The sequence below is a fragment of the Lissotriton helveticus genome, chromosome 1_1 (assembly GCF_964261635.1).
Source record: "Lissotriton helveticus chromosome 1_1, aLisHel1.1, whole genome shotgun sequence".
NCBI classification, from domain to species: domain Eukaryota; kingdom Metazoa; phylum Chordata; class Amphibia; order Caudata; family Salamandridae; genus Lissotriton; species Lissotriton helveticus.
This window is the reverse complement of record NC_136057.1, coordinates 1,512,230,662-1,512,253,546: the sequence shown is the minus strand read 5'-3', so window position 1 is coordinate 1,512,253,546 and position 22,885 is coordinate 1,512,230,662. Positions and strand designations below refer to the sequence as shown.

The window sequence follows — 22,885 nt, the reverse complement described above, 5'->3', positions numbered from 1 at the left end:
TTGTCACAACCTACCCAAAACCTTAATAGATCACCGGCCACCAGATTACGTGCCTCAGTTGTGCACCTCTAATAGAGCACTTGCCATTTTAAGGATTAACATTACCCTAGCTAATCCTTCAGACTTCCGAAAACAAATCAGTATTTTAGCATTTGATGTCATTTGAAACCTATACCCCTCATAAGTAAATATTGAAACATTTTGATTCTGACACAAGTGCCATTGGCGGGCTCTGAATAATTACTTTAAGCCAGTGGTGTGTCTAGTTCATAAGCGCCAGAGTTCTTTGCTGTTTAGGTCTCGCTACGCAGTGCGTAGGCACTGCTTAGAGGGACCTCTTGGAATCGCTCAGCACTTTACTTGAAACTCGTGCATGTTTTGCACAGCTTCCTATCAGTGCTCGTGCATGTATGGCGATTCCCTTGCGGGAGCCAGCACAGCGCCATCTGTTAGCAATTATCTTGCCTGCGCTGCTGGCTCCAGTAAAGGAAACACTGTACATGCACAACTTTAACTTTCGCGGTCACGAGGCCGCGATGCTTGTTTAGAGTTGTGGAGTCACGACTAAAAGCGTGCATTTACAATTGCACACAGCTTGATTTGGCCAGTGCTGCCATCTAGTGTCAAAATTAATGAAATAGCACTAGCAAAACGCGCACATTGAAAAGGGTAAATGAGTGTTTTTAACTTCTCTTTCTTTATGCCAGGTTGTGTGCTTCCTCTCAGGATCGGGCTTCTCATTGTCACTGAAAGCTTCGAGTCATTCCCGATAGAGTAATACATCACAGGCGCCCGGTGAATTTTAATTTTGGAAGTGGTGGTGTGTAAATTCCTACCTGCATGCACAAAGCATGTTTTAAAGGCATGGGTATGACGACTGACATGGCATATCATTTTGAAGTTGGAATCGTATTGATTAGCGTTTGTGACTATACATCCTGAGGTGGGCATTCCCACCTTGAAAACGAAAGTAAACAGTTAATCGCTCTTCTTACACTCACCCCCGCCCCCTTGATGTCCCGTCCCATGTCTAATGAATCTGTTTTTAGGCCGCATCACCAGTATCTTGCCCTACAGCAAGTATCGCTCTTTTTCCGTCATTTTAAAGCAGTGCTCGAACTTTCTTTGGGCATGTACGCCACCTATTGCCATTCAAGTATGTTAGCGCTGGAGTCCATAGTTAGGTGAGTTTCTGTGCGCTCCTCTGTAAGTCGTCGTAGGCTATCTTTTTGTGCCCTGAAAGATCCCACAATCTCTGGGTCCAGTGCCAAAGGGAGACGCTGTATCCTTGTCCTCGGGGACAGTATCCCTTGTTTGGTGTCTAAAAGAAAACGCGAAGTTCTTTTTCCAGCGTTTGGATGCAAAGCGTCCATATACCGTCCATTGCAATTCTTGAGATAAGAGATTTCTGGACATCCATCTATTTTCCTCCCAATTTTCTGAGTTTTAATTAACGGGACCTCATTCCAAAAGTTACCCAATTTCGACATGTCCACGAAATATGAAGAAGTGAACTAAGGGCCCCCACCTTCTTACACTTACACACACACACACACGCACACACACACTCTTTCTTTCTCCAAAATAGATTACATTTGGTGTAATCACATATATATAACTGCTCGGATGTATTATACCGTTTGTATAGGGTATAGTGTAGCATCTCTCTTCCTGTACGTGATGGGTAAAGTTGTTTGTTCTCGTTTGTCCTCCCATTCTTTGTGGTTGCCAGTAGTATTGAGATCCTTAGTTTCTCCCACTGTTTTTGATATGCATATGACATGCACATGTATTAATAAGTACACGTGCCTTTGATACAAGGTGCTTGGAGGGGTTGAGTGTTTGAATAGAGGTGCGTAAACCACACAATTCATCTGAAGAGCTGAGCCCAGGGTCTGCGTGGCTCAGAGCCGAAGTACTAGCCAAGCACGAAAAGAAGCACATGAATGAATTCAAACGGCCCCTGAATTGACACTGCCTCCCAATGGCTGCCCCCTTTCCAAAAGAAAAATGCTGCCCATTCGTTCAAAGTCTTAAAAATCGTCAAAGGCCCAGGGTTGGATTGGGATCAAAAATTGTCCCGGGCACCCCACAAACACTATGGTTCAGTGTTTTTAAGTTGTATGGACAAGTGGAGGGGGGGTCATATAAAAGAGGAGTGGCTGATAGTGTTCCCAAGTTCACCCTTACAAGGTGAGGAGAAAATGATGAACAACACTATCAACTAGTCAAGTTGCAATTGGAGAGGGAGCAGTAATATATGCTCCTTTTAACCCTTCTGTCAGGGTATCAAAGTCCCAGCACAAAAACATGTTACCACAAAGCCTCAGAATACCCATCGCCTGAGAGCGGACTCGACACTTGCGAGTGCAGTTAACATATTTATAACACTGCCAGTATGGGACTGAACCGAACCAGTGACATTTTTATGACCATCATCATGCAGCAAGTGCATTAACCTACTGGGCTGCCAGTATAGCTGTAAGACCCCTCAAGCACATGTTGACTTTTAACATTTGTTTCCGTAGCCTCACTGAGGTAAGCGCAAATGTTGCCAGCACGCATCCTTGGGCATGGATAGGTGCACCCCATCTAAACATCAGCGAGGAGATACCAGCACGTAGCACGATCCGCCTATAGCTGTAGGGAGAGAGCACATCTCTTCTGGGTGCCGCTGGCAGAGCTCTCCAGTTTTCCTGGCCAGCGCATGAATAGCTCATCCAGTATAGATTTATACTTTGCATTCTGGTACATGTAGCCCTGATTGCATGCTGGGATCAGCAGGGTCACTAATCTTTTAAGGCAGAGATAAAACCTGGACTGAATGACCTTCTCAGACACTCTCTCACAGACACTCTCTCACAGACACTCTCTCACAGACACTCTCTCACAGACACTCTCTCAGACACTCTCTCTCAGACACTCTCTCAGACACTCTCAGACTCTCACAGACACTCTCTCAGACTCTCTCAGACACTCTCTCACAGACTCCCAGACACTCTCTCACAGACTCTCAGACACTCTCTCAGACTCTCACAGACACTCTCAGAGTCTCACAGACACTCTCAGACTCTCACAGACACTCTCACAGACTCTCTCAGACACTCTCTCACATACACTCACAGACCCCGAATCTCACAGACACTCTCTCAGACTCTCACAGACATTCTCTCACAGACACTCTCTCACAGACTCTCTCAGACACTCTCTCACATACACTCACAGACCCCGAATCTCACAGACACTCTCTCAGACTCTCACAGACACTCTCTCAGACTCTCACAGACACTCTCTCACAAACTCTCAGACACTCTCTCAGACTCTCACAGACACTCTCTCAGACTCTCACAGACACTCTCTCACAAACTCTCACAGACACACTCTCACAGACACACTCTCACAGGCTCTCACAGACACTCTCTCACAGACTTTCGCAGACACTCTCTCACAGACACTCTCTCACAGACACTCTCTCACAGACACTCTCTCACAGACACTCACAGACACACTCGCAGACTCTCACAGACACTCTCTCACAGACTCTCTAACAGGCACTCTCTCACAGACTCACAGACACTCTCACAGACTCTCACAGACACTCTCACAGACACTCTCTCACAGACTCTCACAGACAGACTCTCGCAGACACACTCTCTCAGACACACTCTCGCAGACACACTCTCACAGGCACTCTCTCACACTCTCACAGACACTCGCTCACAGACACTTGCTCACAGACACTTGCTCACAGACACTTGCTCACAGACACTTGCTCACAGACACTTGCTCACAGACACTTGCTCACAGACACTTGCTCACAGACACTTGCTCAGAGACACTCGCTCAGAGACACTCGCTCAGACACTCTCTCACAGACTCACAGACACTCACACAGAATCAGATACTCTCTCAGACTCTCACAGACATTCTCTCACAGACACTCTCTCACAGACTCTCAGACACTCTCTGACTCTCACAGACACTCTCTCAGACTCTCACAGACACTCTCTCACAAACTCTCAGACACTCTCTCAGACTCTCACAGACACTCTCTCACAAACTCTCACAGACACACTCTCACAGGCTCTCACAGACACTCTCTCACAGACTCTCTAACAGGCACTCTCTCACAGACTCACAGACACTCTCACAGACTCTCACAGACACTCTCACAGACACTCTCTCACAGACTCTCACAGACAGACTCTCGCAGACACACTCTCTCAGACACACTCTCGCAGACACACTCTCACAGGCACTCTCTCACACGCTCACAGACACTCGCTCACAGACACTCGCTCACAGACACTCGCTCACAGACACTCGCTCACAGACACTCGCTCACAGACACTCGCTCACAGACACTCGCTCACAGACACTCGCTCACAGACACTCGCTCACAGACACTCGCTCACAGACACTCGCTCACAGACACTCGCTCACAGACACTTGCTCACAGACACTTGCTCACAGACACTTGCTCACAGACACTTGCTCAGAGACACTCGCTCAGAGACACTCGCTCAGACACTCTCTCACAGACTCACAGACACTCTCACAGAATCAAATACTCTCTCAGACTCTCACAGACTCTTAGACACTCACAGACTCTTAGACACTCTCATAGACTCTTAGACACTCTCACAGACTCTTAGACACTCTCACAGACTCTCACAGACACTCTCACAGGCACACTCTCACAGGCACTCTCACAGGCACTCTCTCACAGGCACTCTCTCACAGACTCTCACAGACACTCACAGACACACTCTCGCAGACTCTCACAGACACTCTCTCACAGACTCTCTCACAGGCACTCTCTCACAGACACTCTCTCACAGACACTCTCACAGACACTCTCACAGACACTCTCACAGACTCTCTCACAGACACACTCTCACAGACTCTCACAGACACTCTCTCACAGACACTCTCTCACAGACTCTCGCAGACACACTCTCGCAGACACACTCTCGCAGACACACTCTCACAGGCACTCTCTCACACTTTCACAGACACTCGCTCACAGACACTCGCTCACAGATTCTCACAGACACTCTCTCACAGACTCTCAGACACTCTCCCACAGACAGTCTCTCACAGACACTCTCTCACAGACACACTCTCACAGACACACTCTCACAGACACTCTCTCACACTCTCTCACAGACACTCTCACAGACACTCTCTCACAGACTCAGACTCTCACAGACACACTCTCGCAGACACACTCTCGCAGACACACTCTCACAGGCACTCTCTCACACTTTCACAGACACTCGCTCACAGACACTCGCTCACAGATTCTCACAGACACTCTCTCACAGACTCTCAGACACTCTCCCACAGACAGTCTCTCACAGACTCAGACTCTCACAGACACACTCTCACAGACACACTCTCACAGACACTCTCTCACAGACACTCTCTCACACTCTCACAGACTCTCTCACAGACACTCTCACAGGCACTCTCTCACAGACACTCTCTCACAGACTCTCACCGACACTCTCTCACAGACTCACTCTCACTGACTGACTGACTCACTCTCAATGACTGACTGACTCACTCACTCTCACTGACTGACTCACTCTCTCTCACTGACTGACATTCTAACTGACTAACTCACTCTCTCTCACTGACTCTCTCTCACGGACTCTCTCTCATGAACTCACTCATGGACTCTCTCACTGACTCTCTCTCACTGACTCTCTCTCAGTGACTAACTCTCTCTCCCTGACTGACTCTCTGTCTCTCATTGACTGACTCTCTGTCTCTCACTGACTGACTCTCTCTCGCTCACTGACTGACTCTCTCACTGACGGACTCTCTCTCACTGACGGACTCTCACTGACGGACTCTCTCTCACTGACTGACTCTCTCTGACTGACTGACTCTTTTCACTGACTGACACTCTCTGACTGACTACCTGACTCTCGCTAAAAGACTGACTCTCGCTAAAAGACTGACTCTCGCTTAAAGATTGACTCTCGCTTAAAAACTAACTCACTCTCACTGACTGACTATGTCACTGACTCACTCTCTTTCACTCACTGACTGACTCGCTCTCTGACTCACTCTCACTGACTGACTCTCACTCTCTCACTGACTGACTCTCACTCTCTCACTGACTGACTAACTCTCTCACTCTCACTGACTGACTCTCTCACTCTCACTGACTGACTCTCTCACTCACTCTCACTGACTGACTGACTAACCTTCACCCTCCTGTTATTTATGCCCCCCATAACAAAAAAAACCCACAACAAGCGACAATTGGGACAGGCAGATGCAAGTTGCCAGCATTGAAAGGACAAAAAAACCTCAAGACATTATTTGTAATACTTTTTTCATATGGTCGTTTAGTTGTACATTATGCATTTTTGGTCATATCTAAGGTAACAAAAATGCTTCTGACACTTCTTTATTATAACTTTTCAGCATGCTGCAAACTTCTGTACAGAACAGCTTAAAGACATAGGTAAAGTCAATGGGCCCGATTCCCAGAACTAACTTAAGACAAAATCCTAAACTTACTACCATTTTGGTATTCACAGAAGGCACTTACCCCCAGATGCATCAACAAACCAATTTGCGATTCCTTAATAGCGAGAAATACCGATTCGCTATTAAGGAATTGCAAAATGGAATGCATCAAGAAATCACTTAAAAAATAGCGATTTCTTAGAATTCCCTAATTGCGACTCGCAAATTGCGAGTCGCAATTAAGGAATACCTCCCCATTCATTCCCATGGGCCTAGAGGCCCATAGGAATGAATGGGAAGACAATCTCAATTTCCGAATCGCAATTAGCGATTCGCAAATTGAGATTGCGATTTCAAGGGTGCAGGGGTGTCCAAAGGACACCCTGTTGCACCCCATAAATTGATATGTGCACATATGTTGCACAAACGCATGCCCTTAGGGCATGTGTGTGCGCAACATGGAACTTTGAAAAGTGCACTTTAGTGCATTTTTCAAAGTTTTTGCAAATTACCACGAAGTTGTACTTCATGGTAATTTGCGTGCCCTATTTGCGAATTCGCAATTTTAAACACTTTCATGCATTGCATTTAAGGAATCTCAAATTGAGATTCCTTAAATGTAAATAATCGCAATTTAGCGATTTCTAGAATTGCGATTTTTGCATTTGGGATGATGCATCCCAAATGCAAAAATACCGCTCGCAAAGGGCCAGATTCTCAGAATCTGGCCCTTTGCGAGCGGATTTTTGTTTGATCAATCTGGCCCTTACTCATTTTGGTATTCGCAGAAGGCACTTACTTATTTCGGTATTTACAGAAGTTAGGACTCCTAAATGCCTTCTGTGAATACCGAAAGTCTTAAAGTTAGGATTTTTCTCAGTTTAGGAGTAGTAAAGTTAGGACTCCTTACTTTAGGACTCCTAAATGTCTTCTGTGAATACCGAAAGTCTTGAAGTTAGGATTTTTCTCAGTTTAAGAGTAGTAAAGTTAGGAGTCCTAACTTTACTACTCCTAAACTGAGAAAAATCCTAACTTTACTACTCCTAAACTGAGAAAAATCCTAATGTTAAGACTTTCGGTATTCACAGAGGCATTTAGGAGTCCTAAAATTAGGAGTACTAACTTTACTACTCCTAAACTGAGAAAAATCCTAACTTTAAGACTTTCGGTATTCACAGAAGGCATTTAGGAGTCCTAAAGTTAGGACTCCTAACTTCTGTGAATACAGAAATTAGTAAGTGCCTTCTGTGAATCCCAAAATGAGTAAGTGCCTTCTGTGAATACCAAAATGGTAGTAAGTTTAGGATTTTGTCTTAAGTTACTTCTGTGAATCGGGCCCGTAATCTCTTGCTAAACACTTATAAGTTCCCAAAGGCAAGACCTATTGGCTATGCCAATGCTTGTTTTGTTTTTGCGATAGAAGGGCATAGCATCCCTGTCTACTTAATTTTAGTTGGTGTTGTAACTGTTGGGTTATAAATACATTTGGTAAATCTGGTGTGTTAAAATAAGTTGAATTACAGTGTTACAAGTTACATTGGGTTCTCCTGGCCACTTAAATGGAGGATTGTACTCCAAATGAAAGAGATACTCTGGATACTCTGGATATCACAAAATGAGGCACATGGGCCACCTAAAAGGGAGCACTGCTAATTAAAGCGTGATCTCTGCTACAGTTTTGGACTTGTTGGTGTCTTAAAGCCGGAGGACCGTTATTTTAACTACGTTATACAGCGGTAAATGGTTATCACAGGGACTTTAAAAGTATCTGCTGCTTTTAGCCTGAAATGCAGCTACGTGTGTTGACATTTCCAAAGTAAGCACAATAACATACAAAAAACAAAAATGAAAACCTAACTGAACATAACTCCGAAAAATAGAACACAACACAACAAAGTACAACCCAGCAACATCAAATTACAATAAGCAGAAAAAAACTGCAGCAGGAAAAAAGCAGAACACATCCACCATAACAGTTATAAGAAGGTCTAAGAGTGTTTGTCACTTATTACTTCCTCCATAAACCTGCTGTCATAAAACGGCGATAAAAGGTGTTTGCGCTAAGTGCTACTTCAACTTGCGGCCAAGGGCACTTCAAATCATCAATCATAAGTGTTTAGTAACTCCATGAGCATTAATTAGAGCGTACTTGAAAGGTTGCAGGCAGAGGCAGTCGTTTTGGGCATGTTGTGTATTGGTATCATGGCTTGCCTCTGTGTTACCTTCATGCAGCCAGGTCCTCTGCCTAGATAGCCACACTGACGTGTTTTATGCCAGGTGAAGCTCCAGTTTACCCATGTCCTTGTCTACACTAGTAAGTTATAGCTGGTACTTGGGAATGAACCAGGGAAAGGGCCAGGCCGAAAAACAAGTTCTTGTGAATATTGCTTCCTATCGGATATTTCACTGTGACTTTGTATCTTATATGCAATTTGCGTTCTTTCTCAGGCACCAGTGTGTTTCCAGGATGTGACAGCCTGTTTCTCTGAAGTCGAGTGGAAGCTTTTACATGAATGGCAAAAGGAGCTCTACAGGAATGTGATGAAGGATATTCACCAGGCTTTAGTCGCATTAGGTAAAATTACACTCTGATATATATATATGTAAAAGATGTAATTGGAGGTTTAATGAGTGTTCTAAATACTATTATTTAATGTACTATAAATCATGTAAGCGTATGGCTGGAGAAAGCACTAGTTATAGTTCATGTAGTGTGGCTAGCATGTTAACAGTGTGTAGGTAGGTGTGCGAATCATAGGACATTTCGGACAGGGCACTAGTTATAACTGTTAGTGGTAACCGTAACTTTAGGATTTCCTAACTATAACTAAGCTTTAAACTTTGCTTTTTTCATTGAATTTTTAAGTTTTTGTAATTTATGAATACATGTTTATATAATGTAAAAGTAAAATGATCATTGTTTTGCAAAAGAGGCATAAGGATTTATACAGAAAATTACCTGTTTTATGTAGACACATATGTACATGGATTTGATGAGACATAATTTTCCAAGTATCTGTTATTTCTTTGAAGAAGAAATAAACCCGTATTGGCAGCCAGCATAATCCCTATGGTTGGTGCTGGTATTTCGTTATATTGGGCTGTGTTCATAGCCCATTTGGTGTTACCTTCTGACAGTCATCATAGCCTCCATAGTTGTTGGCTGTTATTTAATTTATTATTGTTGGGCTATGTGTGTAGCCCATTGCTGCTATTAAACATTGATATTCTGGTTTACATTTTGGTTTTTGTTCTGGAGTATGTTTTTATTTGAAACCACACAAAGGCTGCTATAACTAGGAAGGTGCCCTTTTCGTTTGGTCACCCCCACACGTTTTGCCCCAGTGCTGATCGTTATGACTGAAAGTGGACTGAAGCCTGTGCCCAGGCCCCAGTGTCAGTGCTCTCTCCCTAAAAACGATGTAAGCAAATTGGAACTTCCAATTGGCAAGGACTTTAACCCCATTACAAGTCCCTAGTAAATGGGACCAAGGGTACCCACAACATGGGTGTTAAATGTGTCACTCACTCAAAATCAAGCTTTATTCGATTTTTGTAATACAAAAAAATCATAAAAGAATACATGGTATTGCAGAAATAAATAAGACATTTTGAAAGAGTATTAAAATAATTCATTTGACAGTCATAGTTACATATAAAACTAAGAGTAAGTGGTGCTAAGTCCTGTCATTTAACATTAACACATTAAAAACTGTTTCTACTCCTGATTATACTTTTTAAAAATTAGACTATTTCTCTTGTAAAACATTCAATGTCTAAAATCTGCAGTGCACTAAAAACTGGGCGGCATTGCTTCAAACCCCATAATTTTAAAATGGGAACGATCCATTCCCTTCTGTTTTAATGTAGAATTTACAGAATATTACTGCATGCAAAGTGGTTTACTGGGAAACCTCGACACACGGGCAGGGGCACAGAATTTTAGACCAGTCGTTGGTTGAAGGAAAGATTACCAAACGATGGAAGATGTTAAGTCTGAAACGAGTCGGAACTAGTCTATCATAGCCGTTTGACATATCGGTTAAATAAGGCTGAATGCCAAAGGTACTTAACAGCAGTTGGTTTTGAAGTACCATAGGTCGTGAGGCTGCTCCAGCAAATCTGATTGCCTCCAGGTGAGCCATACTAGACTTTTAAAAAACTTTTCTGGAAATGTTACCCATAGACAGGGGGTCATCAAAATAGACCGCGTGCCCCATATCATTCATGTAATCTTTTTTTTTTTTTTTCAGAACAGATTTTATTTCGTTGATAAAGCATTACAAATAGGACACCGTCCCCCATGTATCAAGGGTCCAGTGAGCAAATAAGACAATCAACACATAATAGCATTGCAATCAACATTTTGGGATGAAAGGATCCCCACCAACTCCCCTCCCCCCACACTCTCCCTGGCCCTTCCCTCCCAGAACCACCCCCCCCCCCCCCGGCACAGTGTTCATACGATTCAAAGTAAGAGTTCTTGGAATCACTAGCAGTGTATAGCCCTTTTCACCCAGAATCAACCCGCAAGTGTTCTACGTCAGAGTCACGTTGCATTGGCGGTTCCAGCCAGAGCCCTCTATATTCTGCCCAACGCTTCCATATTTTAAAGTGTTTACGAGGGCAGCCTCTGGCTTCAAAGACCGGACGTTCCAGTCCCATGGTAAAGTCCAATCCTCTCTTCCACACCTCTAGTAAGGGAGCCCTGGGATCTTTCCAGGCTCGAGCTACATCTCTTTTGGCCACCGTGAGGCCCAGAAGCAGTAGATGGCGTTTATAAATATTCCCACCAACCTGTTCCATTACGTGAAGGAGGCCCAGCTTCGGGGAGCGGGGGAGGTCCCAGCCCAGCACCTCGGATAGGCAATCCCACACACCTGTCCAGAACCGTGTCAGCCTCACACACGACCATACTGTATGTAGAAACGTGCCCACTGTGCTACCACATCGCAGGCACTCAGGGGAGGCAATCAGACCAGCTCGCCATAAACGTTCTCTGGTATAATATGCACGATGCAAATATTTAAACTGAATGAATCGCAATCGCACTGCCACAGCCGCCCCTCGTGGAGCCTCTAAGGCCTCCCTCCAGTCCTCCTCCTCCAAGGCACCTATATCTTCCTCCCACACTTTACGTAGCTTATCTAGTGAAGAAGAACAGTGCGTGACTAGTGTTTGGTATATAGTGGAGATTTTCTTATTACCCAATTCCCCCATAATCACCTTGGCCTCAAGGGGGCTAAATTCGGGTAGCGTGTCTAAGCCTATTAAAGAGGGGGACAAGGCATGGCGGAACTGTAAATATTTATAAAATTGGGTCTGTGGCATATCATATTCATCTTTCAGACTCTGGAACGATTTGAGGGTCTTGCCTGTCATAACGTGGCCCAACGTCGAGATGCCAATGTCATCCCAGCCTCGGAACCCCGGGAGAGCCGCTAGCTCCGGTAGACGGCCATTGTGCCACAATGGCGTTTCCTTTGTTAAGACATTCCACCATCCCATACGGCGTAGGGTTCCACGCCACACTCAGAAAACCACTTGAGTAACCATTGGGAGTTTTTTCCGTTTGCCTGCCGAGTAAAGGATGGTATGTAGCGTGTCGGGGTCCATCAGGTACCTTTCAAGGGCGTAAGCCGGGTAGCCCCGGTCCCCATACCACCAGTCATTTAGTACAAGAAGGTGGGACGCCTGGTAATAGGATAGAATGTCCGAAGTCGCCAGACCTCCACAGTACGTGGAGAGGAAACAGGTGCGGAGCGCCACTCTGGCCGCCCCGCCAGCCCAGAGAAACTGACTCAGAGCAGAGTTCACTTGTCTAAACCAGAGCGGCGCAATCGGGTACGGATGATTTTGCAACTGGTATAGAAGGCGCGGGAGAGCCACCATCTTAAAAATGGCAGAGCGGCCATATATATTCAGGGGCATCCTGGACCATATCTTCATATCAGATCGAGCTCGGTCCCAAACCGGCACCACATTGCGGGTCCAGGCAATCCCCGGAATGTCCGTTAGGAATACGCCTAGGTATTTGATGCCTCCCGCCGCCTCCTGCAGCGTTGACGCCCAAGGTCCATGTCCTCCGCGCTCTCCTAGCACCCACAGCGTGGATTTACGTGTATTCAGGTGCAGGCCAGATACCTCCCCAAACACCCGCATTATTTCAAGAACTCTGGGTCCAGATTTATTTATGTCCGTGAGGAAGAAAAGGACATCGTCCGCATATAGTGCAATACGATCGGACGGTCCCCGCACCCACTCAAGTCCCCGCAACTGCGCGTCTATTCTCACCCATGCCGCCAGCGGCTCCATGGCTAGGGCGAATAAGTATGGCGATAGGGGGCAGCCCTGTCGGGTGCCTCGGCCTATGGGGAAGGGGTCTGAAATCGCTCCCGCTATCCTCACCGACGCCGTCAGGTCCGTGTATAGTAAGTGCAGATACGAGAGGAAGCGGGGTCCAAAGTTCAGGCGAGCCAGAAGCGCACGAAGATAGACCCAGCTTACGGAATCGAAGGCTCTATCAATGTCAGCCAGGAGAAGCGCTGTCGGGATCTCGGCAGCTCGGGCCGTCCCTATCACCATCTGCGCGCAACGGATGTTGTGCCTTGTTGCCCTATGGGGCATAAACCCGGCCATGTCAGGGTGAACCAGGTCCGTAATATACGGGAGGAGGCGGTTGGCCAGGGCCTTCGTCAGTATTTTCGCTTCAACATTCAGGAGCGAAATCGGTCTATATGATGCATGCTGCTCCGGGGGCCTTCCCGGTTTACAGAAGACAACAATCTCGGCGTGTCGCCAGTCAGCCGGCAGGCGACCACGGTCTCTGGCCGCCTCCAGTGCCTGTCTGTAGCGCGCCCCCAGTTGAACATGGAATGTCTTCAAAAATTCACACGGGAACCCATTAGGCCCAGGGGCCTTACCGGTGTTCAGTTCCCCGAGTGCCGCAATCAATTCTTCCAAGGACAGTGGGTGGTCCAGTTGGTCAAGGTCCTCATCAGAGAGAGCCCGCGGCGGGAGATCTGCTAGGAATTTATCTACCTCTGCTTCTGGGACGACCTCACGGGGGGCATATTGGGCCTCATAGTGTCGGGCAAAGCTGGCCGCCAGTTCCACCGGGGCCGTCATAGGATCCCCTGCCTCATCGCGAAGTCCCGGTAGGGACTGCGCATGGAAAGTTCCCTGACAGAGCCTGTAGAGCATGGCACTGGATTTGTCACCCCATTGGTAAATCCTACTCTGTGTAGCCAACCACAGTTGGCGTGCCTCATCCATTAGGAGAGAGTTATATGTATGTTGCATCAGTAACAGCTGCCCAACGGTGTCTGCATGCCCCCCAGCAGTGCTCTCTCCCTCAAGGTCTCGAACCCGCTGCGCAGTCTCCTCTACCTCTCTCCTGCGGGACTTACGCGCCGCTGCGCACCAGGCGATATCTACCCCCCGGAGCACGGGTTTTAAAGCCTCCCAAAGGGTTATAACGTCCATTTCGGGCTGATCATTACTGTCCCAGTATCGAGAGATGGCTTCGCGCATGTGCGACCTGTAGTCATCTTGTTGTAGCTGCCATGTGGACAGGCGCCACCTAAAGGGCTGCCGCATCCTACCAAGGTGCACATCCATCGCAACCGGAGAGTGATCCGATAGGCCACGCGGAGTATAGACAAAGAAGCTACTCTCCCCATCCAGGTATTAGGAACAAACAAGTAATCGAGTCTGGAGAAGGACTTGTGCACTGCAGAGACGTATGTATATTCTCGGCTATGCGGGTGATGGTACCGCCATGCATCGATCCAACCCATCCCCCGTACCATACCATTCAGTTTAGTGGGAACGTGTGTTATAGGCCCCCCACATGGTCTGTACCTATCCATGCGTCCATCCATGACATCATTCCAGTCTCCACCCACTATATTCATGTAATCTTTAATGTATTTCTTTTTCTTTTTTATAACATATTTTTATTGATTTTGCTCAACAGATATACATATAGTGTAAGGCAACATACAGACTGTCTATTTGTACAGTTTACGTCAGTTGTGTTTACAGCAGTTATACATCAGGTCTCAACAGCGTTCTTAGGGAGTCTATACAGGCTGTGAAAAACAGTATGACATTTTTAGATACAAATAATTAGGTCCATAGTTTCGAAACAATGTACATTCCCATCATACGAGTTCCTCTGATCTAAACACAGCCCCATTAGGACATTGAAATTTGCAGACATATCGTCACATTTTACATCGAACCTACAATAACAAACTCCCCTATCCCTCCCACCTCCTGGTGCTCGGCCCGCTTCCTGAGTAATAGCATATTCACGTGCTTAATCCGTCTCCTGTGCAGCCATGCCTCTGTAATACACACTACACATTTCCCACCCCTTCCGTGATGAGAGAACAGTGCCATCACAGACATTTGCAGTCCTCCCTACTCAGGTACTCAGGTAAGGAGCATCTATCCGTTCTCAGTATGATAGTATATCTATCGCAGTATATTCTTCCATCATCATATTCCAAGCCATAGATATCAGTGTTCTACGTAGGCCCCTGTATTCTTCCCTTTGTAGTTCAGCCCCCTCTGATTTACCCCATCCGATCATTTCCGCATGCCACTCCTGTAAGGATGGAGCCCTAGAGGCTTTCCACCGTATTGTGATGTTTCTTTTTGCTAGGAGCAGTGCAAGGTTAGCGAATTTATGAGTTGGATTATCCTTCTTTCCACAGGGTCCCAGGCCTAGTATACAATATTCCATTGTGTCATTGTTGCGTATGGGGGCGATAGTTGACAGTATCCGACACACTGACGTCCAGTAGTGTCTTAATCTTGGGCAGTCCCACACCATGTGTATCAGTCCCGCGTTGGGTGCATGACAACGGGGGCAGGCGTCTTCCGCCCCAGGGAACATGGTGCTCAGCCTGCGTGGGGTCAAATATGCTCTGTCTAACAGCATCAATTGAATGAATTTGAATTTGGTATTGCGACATACCTTCTTGGGGTAGCCTATTATGGTGTCCCATTCTTTATCTGTCAAATCACGACCCATGTCACTTGCCCATCTTTCCCGGAGTGGCTGCAATGAGATGGACGCTGCGGTGCGGATCCCCCATGACAACCATTTGTTCCAGTGTGCCCCATGTCCCATTAAGTACTGCATAGTGATGAGTGTGTTTGTAGCGGGTTCGGTACCCCCATGGGTCCATGTGTCTCTAATAAATCTTGAAATACTGGCGTGTAAAAGGAACAGTCTATCCGAGGTTCCTTGCTCATGTACAAATGCTTCATGTGACATTAGAACCCCTTCCGAGAAGAAGGCCCCTACTGTAGTAATTCTCGTGTCGGACCACGCCCGCAGAGCACGATTAGTCACCACCCCTGTCTGTAGGGGAATACCCAGTGGTGGGAGCATATGGTGATGTTTGCTTTGTATATCGCAGTGCGTGTCTCCAGTATGTCAGCGCTATCGTAACAGGTGGGGCGCCATTGTCGGGATCTGGGCCTTGGGTAGTAGGAGTCTGTGGATATAACCTCGGTCCCAGTCCCGATGTGATACACCTATTTCCTGCAAGTTGCGTCCCGCTAACCAATACGCCAGCCACTTCAGTTGGCAAGCATAGCTGTATGCCTTCAAAACTGGCACTCCCAGTCCACCCTGACCTGTACTCAGTAGCAGTTTCATTAGGCCAGTTCGTCTGCGACCTGTACCCCAAATCAGTTCTGTCATTAGAGAGTTCAATAATTAAAAAGTCCCCCCCCCCCCCCCCGAAGTAATAAAGCAGCCTTGGCAAGAACACCATTTTAGTTATGGCAACCCTTCCAGCCACCGACAGGGGGAGTGAGTTCCAAAACTTAACCTGAGCTCTGAGAGCAGTGACCACGCGAGTCAGATTGCCTTCTAGCAGGTCTGTTGTATCTCGATAGACCTGTATACCCACATACCTGAAGATGTCAGGTGCTATACTGAATTCCTGTTGGCCAAAACGCAACTGCCCACTACGCGTGGGGCCGTCAAAGAAGTAAACATAAGATTTGGCGGCATTGATCGTGAGGCTAGACAACTCCCGAAAAAAATCAAAAGTTGAGTGCAGGGGTTTGAGGTTCATATCCATATCTTTTATGTATAAAATGATATTGTCGGCATAAGCAGAGACCATATGCGTCGCGGGGCCTCTCGCTATTCCCTCACACCTGGATATTTTATTTATTTATTTTATTTTTTACACTTGTAATGCGCACAGATACCCACAAAGGGTTTCCCGGCGCCATGGCTAAGAGAACGAAATACAGAAAAGCAAATGCCGTCAAAAAAAACAACAACCAGTAATTTAAACAATTATTTATTAAACAGCCAGGTTTTAACTTTTTTCTTAAAACTGGCGAAATTTTCCTCTTTGCGCAAGGCTAAAGGGAGGGAGTTCCAAAGAACTGGTCCCAAGTGGGAAAAAGATTTACCTCCCATTCGGGCCAGTTTGAATCTGGGAACCACGAAAGTTGCTCCATTTAAGGAACGGAGATTTCGTACAGGAACATGGGGCCTAACCAAGTTCTGCAGGTACCGTGGTGCGGTTCCTGCCCTGATCTTGAACATATAGGTCAAGGCCTTAAACCGGACCCGGTTTTCAACTTTCAACCAGTGTAGGTCTTTAAGGTGCTTCGAGATCCTTGCTGTCCTAGGGATCTTACACAACAGCCTGGCTGCGGAGTTCTGGACCAATTGTAGTTGTCTGACTACGGCTAAATTGGAGCCCAGATAGAGAATGTTACCGTAGTCAAGCCTAGATGTTATTAGCGCATTGACTACGGTCTTCTGGGTATCCACAGGTAGCATCCAGATAATCTTCCGCAGCCATTTAATGATGGTGAGACATGTACCAGCCACTTTATTGGCCTGCTGCTTCATCGACAAAGAATCATCGATACACACCCCAAGGTTTCTAACCTGGGTAGCCGGACTGGGGAAAACGCCCATAGATGGCGGCCAATGCCTATCCTGCCACAGATCACGATTTTTTCCCAAGAGAAGAATCTCTGTCTTCTCCCCATTAAGCTTCAGCTGGTTAGTTGACATCCAGCTGAAGACCTCCTGGAGACCAAGTTTCAGGGCTGAAGGGGATGAAGACTCTGAGTTGGTAAGGGAAAAAATAATCTGTGAGTCATCCGCGTAGGTCATGAGTTCGAGACCTACCCGCTCTGCTAGATCAGCGAGGGGGCGGAGATATAGGTTGAAAAATAACGGACTTAAAATTGAGCCCTGGGGCACGCCATGAGGTGACAGAAAAGTGTCCGACTGTGCGTGTGAGGACGAGATCTGGAACGTCCGGTTGCTCAGATAGGATCTAATCCAGCCCAATGCGGTCCCTCCGGATAGGGAGCGGATCCTATGCAATAGGGGTTCCAATGCCAATATGAACAATAAAGGCGAGAGTGAGCATCCTTGCCTGGTGCCCCTAGCCACTATGTATTGTTGTGATATATGTCGTTCTGTGCGTGCGCGAGATGTGGGGTATTTGTATAATAGCCGCACCCATGCAATATATTTGGCTAGTATGTCAAACCTGGAGAGGGCGTAGAGCATGATGTGCCTGTGTAACGAATCAAATGCCTGCCCTAGGTCAAGCGATATGCATCCCTCTGCTGTCCCTGAGCCAAGTGTACCTGTCATAATTTGATTGTCATCTGATATTAAGCGCCGTACTCCGGGCACAAACCCACATTGACATCTGATTGAACGTGATGAACCGAACTAAAATGTAATCCTTTCTTGTTTTCTTTTTTTTGTGTTTCTCTGAGGTAGGTGACATTAAGATAATTATATGATTGTAGTGTTCATGAAACACTGGGGAAAAACAAATCAATTGGATTATTAAAAAAAAACATAGATGTCGTGCATGTCCAGCTGTTGAAATATCTACCAAAGTAGTATGATACAAGTGAAAGCATAGACGGCTCCAGTACTTACATCAGATTTTTACAAATGTCATCAACCATGCCAAGCCACGTAACGACATCTACTGAATTATGTAACTACAACTCGCAAGTACCAAAATTAGAACTTCTGATGTAGACGTAGAAGTCAACTGTCTTTCTTGGCAGTCTATGCTTAAAAGTAAGAGTAGTATCATTATCTTCTGTCCAACCTGTGTTGTTCTTTAAGTAGATTGTGTTGTCTCTTGGCAGTGTCTCCATGATGAAAAATAATGGCACTAGTAGTGAGAGTGCGTCCTAAAAATTGAAATTTAGGAAGCAGGAAAGTTTATTCTTCTGTTATTGAGAGTATATCTTCTAATCAAGAAAATGATACATTTTGTTACCAGTGTTAAATTAAGTGAGGAGAAAAATTGTGAATGACAGTTTGGACATACGTTTTGTTTTGCAGCACTACATATTGAAATCATAAATGGAATACATTTGGTAGATCTACAAATCTTTCAAAAGGTGTGATAGTGGAGCTTGAATGTGGGCAGTGGAAGCAATCATATCCCCAAGAGTAGCTTATAACAAGGAGGTTACAACTTGGGTGAGTTTCAGTAGCTATTATTTCCAGAACCACCATACAGAATTCCTGAGCATCTTGTTGTTGAGTGACCAAAAATGTAATAGCACCTCTGCACCTTCCTTCACTTTTCGCTACCTCACCCCTTCCTTCACTCTTCGCTACCCCACTCCTTCCTGCAACCCCCACTCCTTCCATCACTCTTCGCTACCTCACTCATTCCATCACTCTTCGCCACCCCACTCCTTCCTTCACTCTTCGTATGTGCAGAGGTGCCTGGAGCCACACACCTCACCAGTCCCTGTCACTCCAAAGCCAGACATGCAATACACATCAGACAGGCATACATATCGCACACACAAATGCCAACTTCTAAAAGTGGCATTTCTAAAATAGTGATCCTAAATCTGCGCACACCATTAGCATCATTTATTATCACTATTCCAAACATACCAAACTTGCCCACGCTGCTCCTCTCATATCCGGAATTACCACTGAAACACTTATCAGAGAATCCCCAATGCATTCCTATGAGAGGGCAGCCTCACAGCAGTGAGAAACCAAAATGGATGTTTGTCACTACCAGGACATTTCACGCACTTCAGGTACATGTCCTACCTTTTACCTACAATGGACCCTGCCCATAGGGCTAGCTAGGGCCTACCTTAGTTCACAGGATGGAGAGAGCTATTATGGATCCAACCTTCTTTACTTACAAGAGATTATTAATTTTCAATATCCTTTTTCTCATAGTGCAAAACTCCTAAACATTATACTTACAACTATTTACAAATCATATATATATATCTTCAATATATACATTTTTATACAATTTTATACACATTACATTGCTTTACTAAAATATCATAAAAATCATAAACTTCAATATTTCTACTACATGGCTCAACGCTACCTGACAACCTGTCTGGGTCTCTAAAGAGGGAATGTTTATCAGCCCGAGTGGTTCACAGGTCAATCTGTGTGACAAATATAACATGGTTACGTGTAGATGTCCATGCCATAACAACTGACATCTTGGGTCTGCACGAATCCATGTGGAGTTATGCATCAAGCATGGGATTAACTATATACTTATATCCGAGCAAAGGTCATGCGATTATGTACCTATATTTAAAGGATCCTAGTTAGTGAGTTCCAAGTCTACTTTCTATTTTTCATCCCATAGTTTAAGGAGAGGCGTACTATTAGTTTAAGTGACTGTGTGCCGCTTGGTATCCTAGTTTGTTAGTTACCTGTGTTTAAATTCTGCGGTACTTGTTGTGTGGATATTTCTATAGTGGTCGATATAGGTCCACGTTAGTTGATAAGTCCTTGCAACGCTGCCCTTTGACTCTAATCATGTTAGGGGCACCTTTAAGTTGGGAAAAAGGAGACAATAGTTCTATTGTCATACCAATATCCCTAGTACAATGATTGAGCACGATTTTCAAGTAGTTACTACATACCTATTTAATAGGGGTGTCACTTCTAATTCCAAATCAAGGAGTTATTCTTCCGATGTCTGCCTGGTTCCTTAAAATTATTAGGTAGTACGTGAGTAGATGGTACTCCCCCACAATACTTGTACGTTCTGTGTATGGCGAGACAAAGTAAACTATAGGGTAAAGGATGAGTAGTTACTACAGGATTATTGCTGCAGAATGTTATGTCCAGCTAGTTTTAATGCTGATCGTACCTGTTTTAAATTTGCTTGGTCAATGTATCTGATGATCAAGGAAGGAATCGAAACTTCCAGCTGGCATAATTCTCTTAAAATGATTCTGTAGACTCTGGAAGTAAGGAATGACAACAGATTTACAGAACCAAAAAAAAAGTTGTTCAACTCTCAGTTTAAAGTGGTCATAATATATTCGATAAGTATGGATATTCGTCAGCATCCTTATGGGGTCTGTAATGACGAAAACGCGATGTGCGGCTGTGGGCTCCCTCTCTAGGTAGTGCTCTCCATGTTTATACTTAGTTAACTGTCCTCCTGGGAGGCGGAACCCTCATAATCTGGCGCGTTAGTGTTTAGAGGCATTTCAACGTGATACTCCTCATTCACAGGCCAGTGCCAATTGTTTATTACCAATGAATATATAAGGTATAGCGAGTATGTGGCGGTTCTACGCTTCGCCCCGTAGATATTAAAACATACACGACCAGTCTGTCGTCCGTTCCGGCATACCGCATTTACAGGAAAATTATCTGGCGGTTCTATGCCTGGCCCAATATGGAAGAAAAAGTGGGTCTGTCGCGTACGTGGGCTACCTCCCCCTCCCCAATATATAGACGATATGTCTCAGCGTGGACGCTTTTACTCCACTTACTTGTTGTTCCGATATCACGAGCAAAACCCCGCACGACGTGATGTTTCCATCAGTGTCGGTGTATGATTGGAGCCAAACATTTAAGTTTGCTCCCTTCGCGCAGTTGGTTGCGTTGTCTCGCGATGTTTGTGGTTAGATTGGCGGGCTGAGAGTACTACCCTTGGTCTAAATATGTTATCATGGGGGCCATCTTGTAGAGGTGTTTCCTGAATTAAGAGGATCTATCCTGGTTCCAGGGTGTGTTTAACTTACAACCCATAATTACGTTTGAAGAGCGACCACATTACGGATGTGGTTAGTTGATAATGAAACTGTAAAACGTAATTTATCTCTCATATATCTATTTAATATAAATAGTAACATAAGTGTTAGTACCTATTTCTTCTGAATGGTTATATGGCAATAATATGCTTCGGTAACACTCGGGTCGGCTCATTTCAACAAAGGGGGATATATTTCAGCTGAAACCCCTGTCTGTTGCTGTTAGTTGTTATGTACGCCTACGTCACTGTCATGTAATTTTGCCAATCCATCATTATTTCCCGATTAACTGATGTCACTACGGTACGTCTACTGGGAGGTGTGAACGCATCGATTAATTGTGTTATCGGTGTGGAACAGTTGTGGACATAATCTCAACACCCTACCCTGTCCGGTGTAATTCGACCCTAATATAGTACATCTATGTACATGTGTGTATATGTTGTAGCTCATACTTATTATGACTAATCTCTAAATACGACTAATAGCCGCACATCCATGGTTACCCAGAAAAAGAGGGAGATTAACCCGGTCAATGTATTAATTTATTACTCCTGTTCTTATTTATCTCACTCTGATTTATGTAAGTAGATGTCAAAGGAGTTTAGGGGAGGCCTAGATGTATCAATTGATGGCCTGTTCCCATGGTATTTCCATATTTAATCCCTTTGTCGCTGTTTCCAAAATAAAAATCCAATATACCTCCCGCATCTTTCTGATCTTGTCTAAATCGAATCCTGTTTTCTTGGTAATCCTTTCCAGGATGTACCATTTCATATCTTCTGGTGCATGATTATTCTCCATATAATGGTTGACCATTGGCGCTGCCATTTTATGTGTACTGATAGCCGACCGGTGTTCGGTCAGCCTCACATTCATGGCTCTTCCTGTCTGTCCTACATATCCTTTGTTGCATGGACAAATCACTAGATAAACCACATTAGTGGTCCTGCAATTGTTCAGATCCTGTGGACTTATAACCTGGTTGTTAAAATGCAAATTCGGACCCTGTATTACCGAATTACACGATTTGCAGTTAGTGCATTTATAAGTTCCTTGAACTGGTTGCATGTTATTTAGATCCCGTTGTGTACTGACTATGTTTTGGGTCATACGAGATCTAACGATACGGTCTTTCAGTGATTTGTTACGTTTATACGCAAACATGGGCCTGGCTAGTTGGTTCTCTTTCGGCATGTTCACATTGAGTATGTGCCAGCTTGCACATACTGCCTGTCTGATTCTGTCATTTAAAACTGAGTGCTTTGTAATGAATACTAGGCCTGGATCTTTTTTCTTTCTAGTAGGTTCTAAAAGA

The 22,885-nt window shown here is 45.2% G+C and overlaps 1 protein-coding gene across 3 annotated transcripts in view; it reads left to right on the top strand.

Moving 5' to 3' along the window:
- The window catches only part of LOC144828578 (zinc finger protein 567-like), a 548,232-nt gene that overhangs the window by 20,222 nt on the left and 505,125 nt on the right, over nt 1-22,885 (top strand). For all 3 annotated transcript variants that reach the window (XM_078686893.1, XM_078686884.1, XM_078686876.1), the window contains exon 2: nt 8,935-9,061. In XM_078686893.1, coding sequence (XP_078543019.1) covers nt 8,935-9,061 — 127 coding nt within the window. The remainder of the gene's footprint in view (nt 1-8,934; nt 9,062-22,885) is intronic.